Source organism: Rhinolophus sinicus, linkage group LG07 (genome assembly GCF_036562045.2).
Source record: "Rhinolophus sinicus isolate RSC01 linkage group LG07, ASM3656204v1, whole genome shotgun sequence".
Classification (NCBI taxonomy): domain Eukaryota; kingdom Metazoa; phylum Chordata; class Mammalia; order Chiroptera; family Rhinolophidae; genus Rhinolophus; species Rhinolophus sinicus.
The window spans coordinates 49,531,060-49,538,311 of record NC_133757.1 but is presented as its reverse complement, the minus strand read 5'-3'; the positions used below and the strand labels follow the sequence as shown (position 1 = coordinate 49,538,311).

Genomic DNA, 7,252 nt, shown 5'->3' with positions numbered 1-7,252 from the left:
TACAGAAATAGGTGAAGTTTATGGGCTAGTAATTTTTATGCTCTGATGTGCTTTAGAGACAAGAAGAGTGGGCTGAATTACCAATTCCAAGTTCCAAGATTTTCCTCTTTAACTTCTGTGCTCAAATTCTTACCGACTCAATGAAGTCACCACCTCCCTGTCAGGTAATATGTTACACATTTTGAACTCCTGAGATTAAGGCCAATTGCTCCTGAGATTTATATTTATAATTAAGCAATGCTAAGCAGGTCAGGTACAAGTTATTAATGAAGAGAAAGACAAATGTTGCCTGAGGCAAAATTTGCATAAAATCTAATAAATGATTCTCCTAACTGTGCAGTGTGGACCCTGGGGTCCCATGAGGGAGAATAAAGGACACCACTCAGCTTTCCAGGTATTCCCCCATTATGATATAAAAACCTACTCTGATATTGATAAGATAAATTCATATACGTCTGTAAAGACAAATATCCTTGAGATAAAGCAAATCTACCATTTGCTTAGGAGAAATGGTTTTCAGATTACCTTCTTATAAAAAGTAATTTGACCTCTCCCCACTAGCCCAAACCCTGAGACTTTGAAAAGATAAAGAAACCAATTTGGAGCCCTTTTAAAGGATTTATTTGCTAAAGAATTGCTTTAGTCCACCAACAAGGTGAACTCAGGATTTCCATTTTTAAAGGATTTTGCTCCCTGCTTTATATTTACAAGTGCTTCACCATTCAAAAAGCAATTCTTTTGGCCAACACTTAGCATGTCTGGAAGAGGTTACAAGATATTAGAATCTATAGAATTAGATGTTTAAAAACAGAAAAAAAACCTGAACATTTAAAAATTTCTCATTTGGACTGGTGCTGAGTTGAAGTAACATTCATCTTCAAAAAAGAACTGTTTTAGGTCAGAAATGCTGAATTTTATAACTCCAGATCCTGACCTTGGACTTGACTGGTGAGGATCCCATGCAGCGCATGAGTGTCAGCAGAGACGCCATTCAGATGGCCAGTTCCGGCATGTGTCTTACCTGGTTTGTGATTAAACCCAAACCTCCTGGTTCTCTGATGCCAATTGTCTTAATCTAATTCTCAATGCTTTTTAAAAACAAACAAACAAAAATTTTCCCCGTAAGATCATACGTTTAAATATTTGTTGCTTGTGGATAGATACAGAGAAACCGAGTATGGATGTGAATGAACAATTCAGCAACAGAGCTGTGCCTCTCTGGATGGCTACGTGAGCTATGAGAAAGGTCCCGCGCTGGCTCTGCCGGTGCTGTGCACGCCAGTGACCATCCAGGCAAGGTCAGCCTGAAGATGGTGTGAACCCCAGCAGCTGCTCGATGGGTTTAAATCGCCACTCATCTGCCTCCAGCTCTTCTACCAAACCAGCTAGTTTTTCCATCCGAGCAACTTGCTGATCTGTAACGAGTCAAGGAGGTAACATATAATACAGCTTAAGGTATTTCTCATGAGACAGTCACCAACCACCATGATTGGTTAAAAAATGATTTCTAGAAGTTTTTCCCTCACTATTCTAATGATGGGTCTTAGTCTATGTTGTTCAGAAGACTTAATCTTAAAAAGTAGTACCTATTCTCCATGTCATAGTGATGTGTATAAGATCCTATGGTTACAGGCAATTGCAGCTTCCCCCCCACCTGATGCCTTCAATGGAGAAATGGTCTGCTGGGGAACAAGTTCCCTGATGCATGAATGAAGGCCTGGTGAGGCATGATGGGACAGAAAAGGTGCTGCGAGGATCTCAGAATCCAGGTAGGTCATGAAGTATTACAGAAGGACTTGAAGATGAAGCTATGATAACCAGTAGAGGACAACAGTAAAAGGTTTCAGAAAGGAGAGGAAAAAGCAACACAAGAGGAGTAGGAAGCATTAACTCCCCTAGAAAACTTAATCCTTTTGACTTTAACTTTAAGCCTTAATGTAGACGTATGTCTGGATTAAGGCTGTAGAATGTTCTTGCTTGCAGGTAATTTAGAAAGTCCACTTAAACAGCCTTGCTGAATTTCGGGAGTTTGACAAGAACACAATGATCTTTGTGAAAGCCCTTTTATACCCCACCCCACCCCAGTACATTTATTCTCAGAGTTAAGTACACAACACTCATATGCTTACCATGTTTCACCTGTTTAAGCGTAGATGCCACTTGATAGCTGAAAACAGATTCGCAAAGGAATCTCTCAGAGCCATCTACAGACAAAAGAGAGAAGTTTTAATTTGCCCTAAGGGTTTTATGGCTCCTGTAAACCAAGTAAACATGTCCATTCTTTTCCTTGCTTTTACATTCAGGGTCTACTTTTCAGTGTTTAAAAAGAGGGCCTCTGTTTCATTTAGAACTAATACTACTCTGCATAAAAGCTACTTCTATACCTAGAATATTAAAATAGTCCCTCTACTTGTTTAAGAGTTTAAAAATAGTGTTTATAAAAACAAAAACAAGAAACCTCAGTCTGATGTCCTGGTCAACATTTCCCCCCTCCCAAGCTGATAGTTTCTTCATGTTCTCCTCTTCTGTACGCGTATGTCAGGCAAACACTGACAGCTGACACATTTGGCCCGGTGACCCCGCTGCTATCAAAACACAAAACTCTAAAATCATTTTCATTCTAAAAAGTACAGCCAAGGGAAAAATAGCTGTTGTTGATTTTTAGTGTATCAAATTACATCACTATGACCATGTCAAAACACTGCTGGGAAATTTCATTCTGTAAACGCAAATTGTAACCTTGATTTTCCAACTGAACCAAAACACTGCAATTTGGTTGGCGATAACAGTATAGTGCAGTTTCAGAACCTAGCATTGTACTGGTGCCAAGAACTGGCAATAAGAAGGTAGCTAACGCAGTCACCACAGCACTTGGAAGATGATTGTGAAATTTGAGCTAGTTCATGTTATTCCTTGTCAGGCAACGGCTGAAGACAGCAAAACATACCCCAAAAGACATAGAGCTCATGGAAGAAAATAGGACTTTTAGAAGGGTAGCTCGACAAGGTTCCTTATTGCAAAAATTCTAAAACAAATGGAGGGCAAGGACACAGCTGTCTTTTTTTTTTTAGGTGGTAGTTCATGCCAGCACTACTAGGTGTCAAGCACTCACCCATCAATCATGGGTTTGTGTGTCAGACAGTATTAGGTGACACGGAGTTAGGACTGACCATTCTGGCTTCATGCTGTTTCACACAAGGCAGACCTTATTTCAGAAGTCATGGTAAACAATACGAAAACGCACAGATATTGTGTCCAAATGGCCTGAATATACAACCAAGAGGGCTTCTGTCCCATACTACCTTCAAAATTGATGCAAAAAAAGAGAAATGAAAATATAATTATTTTCATACATTTATACATTATTGCAAAATATAATCTATTTCATAAAGTGATATGTATTTTAGGTCGAGTGTTCCATTCTTTAAATTCAACCTCTATTCTACATACTGTGATATATGGGATATGATCCTACTTCCTCCTCCCACCCCCATTAAGTCATCTGTGAGCAGATCATCTAACTGAGCAAAAAAATTGTATTTTCAATTAAATGAATATTATACTGACTGTCCAGTTTAAAGATCTAGGTGAGCTAATGATATCACTGAGTTTTTTAGATCATTGGGCAGCAAATAAGTATGAATGCCACTATGAGAAGAGGGACTGTGTGAACATTTGACACCAATGAGGCCAATTTATTATGACTCTTATGTGTAGATATGCCAGTGTTCCTTATCCTATTCATACCCTGGCTTAAAGATTCAAATTATAAGTCAATTTTATTTTAGAAAGAACAAGCATAGAGAATTACAGCTCACTTCTCAGGGGGTTTGATCCTGAATTATCTGAACTTTAGGATCTTACACAAGGCAGTGGGGGTTATGGACTAAAAGGATCAGGGACCAAGATGTAGCTGGAAGCTCTAGGAAGTGCGCCTTCCACTTACATTTAATCACAGGTGCTATTAGGATAAAATGTTTAAATTATAGTATAAGGTTGGTGCAAAAGTTATTGTGGTTTAAAAGGTAAAAAATAATTGCAAAAACTGCAATTACTTTCTCACCAACCTAATATTTGCATACTTCCCTTGGTAATAAACTTCAAAGCAAAAGGATGTAGGCTAATCTTTCAAAAAGGTACTCTATATGCCTTTCTATATTCCTTCGCCGCTGTCACTCTGCCACTCTATATGCCTATGGAACACACTTTTGCTGATTTGCAGCTCTGTGTTAACCACAAAGTCCACTGCTTCTTAGCCACATCCGATTAAATGTGATATCTGTACCAATTTAAAGCCTGGAATTTCTCCAGAGAGGAGTCAGCCTGGGGCAATCTGTCTTCCATTTAGAAATTGTAATCAAACCCTTTGTAACACACCAAGTAGCAATACATCAGCTTTCCTCTTAAGAGACAAGCAAAGGTTATAAAGAGGGAAAAGTTCAGTAAATTGCCCAAATCTAACACCACTGCAATTCCAATAAACAGGATGCTAACAAATTCACTTAAAAGAATATTACCTCACAGCAGGAAACCAGACAAGGTCACATAATTTATACTTCAGTGGCCTACAATGTCACTAAAATTCAGCCACTTCTGGGCTGGAAGGCAGTGTCTAATTTGCTCATTAATAACTGGATAAGGACAATCTTAGCCACGGGCAGGAGAATGCTGAAAACTGCTGTATACTGCTTATGTGAGGCGTCTGTTATGAGAGAGTAAGTAGGTGCACACAAAGGTTAATTCACAAGGTTAACTACAGGTTATTTGGGCTTATTATCCTAGACTTAGGAGGATGAGAGATCAAGTTGAACCTGTTAAGATTATAAATGCATCCAACCTTGATTCCTGATTTTGTTCTTTACCCTGAACAGGCAACCCTTCCTACTCTATTTTCATATTCAATTAAAACTGTTAAGAAAAATGGTTCGGTACATTGTGTGTTAATTGCATAATAGTATCACTTATAAACAGGGTAGAAGATGCTTCCAAATCTACTATCTTTATTAACTCACATTTAGGAATACTAAATTTTCAATTTAATGTTAAATTTTTAGTTTAACATTCTTGAGTTAACTGGGATAGTTCAGGGATTGCCATCTCTAATTTTTCATTGTCTGTCCTTAAAGTGTAAGCATCTTTAAATATGGGTGAAACTTTACATCTGAGAAAAAGAATCACAATTGTGCACTGTGAATTTAAACTTAATATAAATTCACCCTGCACTAGAAAGCCAACCCATTCCTTCATAAAGCACACTGGGATGGAAAAAAAACAGACAGAACTATATTGTTAGAACATCAACATTCAGATTAATTTCAGAAACCTTTCTTTTTTAATGTTTCTAAGTAATCTGGTGTATACTGACAAAGAATGCTGATAGCTTTGAGACTTAAGAGGTACCTCCAGTATTAAATTCCTTCTGTAGCTAGAATTTAAATGACTTCAATCTCAGAATCCATTGTTAAACATTGATTCCTCTCCTGCAGCTATAAAACTCATTAAGCAGTTTAAATGCCTCCAACTTTTTCATTTGTTTTGTGGGGAACTTCCTTAACACCAGGTCTCTGCTGTGTATAATTGAAGTCATGATATATTTTTAGTGCCAAATATGGTAAACAAGGCCTCAATTGTTTACTCCCTCCAGACTCAGTGATACTAACTTGAGTATTTAGTTAACATAATGGAAGAAAATGAAAAGGTAAAGACAGTAGTATTAATAAATACATTGCAGATGTATCACTAACTATGCTACCTGGTTGTCTACTCTACTAATTATGATTTGAACCAATTCGAGAAAGCCTTATGGTCCCAGTCTTTCTATGTTTTCCTGTCAAAATGATTCTTCTGTTTGCCCTGGCTTAACACAAAACTCTGCTTTTTATTATACCTGATATAAGTGAAAAAGATCACCCCCCAGAAACCGATTCCTAACTATAGTTTGTAACTTTCTCAGAGACATTTCCAGATTAAATGTACTTGTTGCTGAAATTTGCAATATTTAAAGCAAAAAAGATCTATAATTAAGTACAAAAGTGCTAGAATCAAGTAGATTTTGAGTCCTTAATAGGTTCTTTGCTGATTTTTTTCAAAGTATGATGAATAGTTTAATAATTAAGGACCATTTTCATGAGATTCCCCTGGATGTTAGTCAAAAATGAAGGTTTTCTGGGGTGGCCGGTTAGCTCAGCTGGTTAGAGCACGGTGCTCATAACACCACGGTTGCCTGTTCGATCCCCACATGGGCCACTGTGAGCTGCGCCCTCCACAACTCGATTGAAACAACTACTTGACTTGGAGCTGATGGGTCCTGGGAAAACACACGTAAATAAATAAAAGTAAAAAAAAAAAAAAAAAAATGGTTCCTGTGCTGGATTAATTCAGAATCTCTAAGGTGGGCCAGAAATGTGCATTTAATGAGCTCAACAGGTGATTTTTATGCTCCTTATTAAGAATTCATTGATGTAGCTCCTAAAGTGACATGAATCTGATGAATTCCAGATACCAGTGCTGGTTCATGCTTACAGCCTGTGCCCTGATCTTGCCCAGCCAGTATGCAAATGTGTGCTGAATAAGATGGTGGGCAGTATGAAACACAATTCAGCTCCAGTGCTAGAAAAACCCCACAGCAGCACTGCTCTGCAGTGGGCCAGCAGTCTTCTTCACATATAACAGAAGTATGTTAGTTTTGATTTCCTCTCAGAACCTTTTTGTTGGGGTTAATCTATCTGTAAATAAACCATATAACAACAACAAAAAAAGATCTACTATAATCATAGGGAGACAGATAAAGCAAACTGGAACAGGACGTCAAGAGAATTCCTGGTTCCTGAGCTGACTTGGTCTTTACCATGATCACACCACTTTAACATTTCTGGACCTACATAACTCTAGATGACCTCCTTGATTTCCAAAGTGTTTTTCAGCTCCACAATTCTGATTCTGGAGAGAGATTTGTGTTTTAAAGATATCATTTTGAAATGGGGACAAAAGATGAAATGTAGAGCTGAAATCAGGGCAAATTCATCTCTAACCCACTTAATAGCTTCTTTACAATTAACATTCATTGCAGGTCTGAAGCCAATTATTCAGCAAAAAGCAGCATGAGATCACCTTCTAACATCTCTCCAGCTCCTTTGGGGTAGGTGAAAAGGGCTTTCCGTGGTGGGGCAAGGTCGGAGACACTGAAACCAGATCCAGTGACAGAACTTCCACTGACCCCACCAGCTGAGGAGGAAGAGGAAGAAGCAGCCAT

At 38.2% G+C, this 7,252-nt stretch overlaps 1 protein-coding gene across 1 annotated transcript; it reads right to left on the bottom strand.

Moving 5' to 3' along the window:
* Window positions 1-604: 604 nt before the first annotated feature.
* ANAPC16 (anaphase promoting complex subunit 16) lies at window positions 605-7,252 on the bottom strand. Its single transcript, XM_019745953.2, has 3 exons — window positions 7,111-7,252; window positions 2,130-2,204; window positions 605-1,415 (listed from the first exon to the last, which is right to left on the bottom strand). Exons 1-3 carry the CDS (start codon window positions 7,250-7,252, stop codon window positions 1,300-1,302), a joined length of 333 nt encoding a protein of 110 aa, XP_019601512.1. The 3' UTR covers window positions 605-1,299.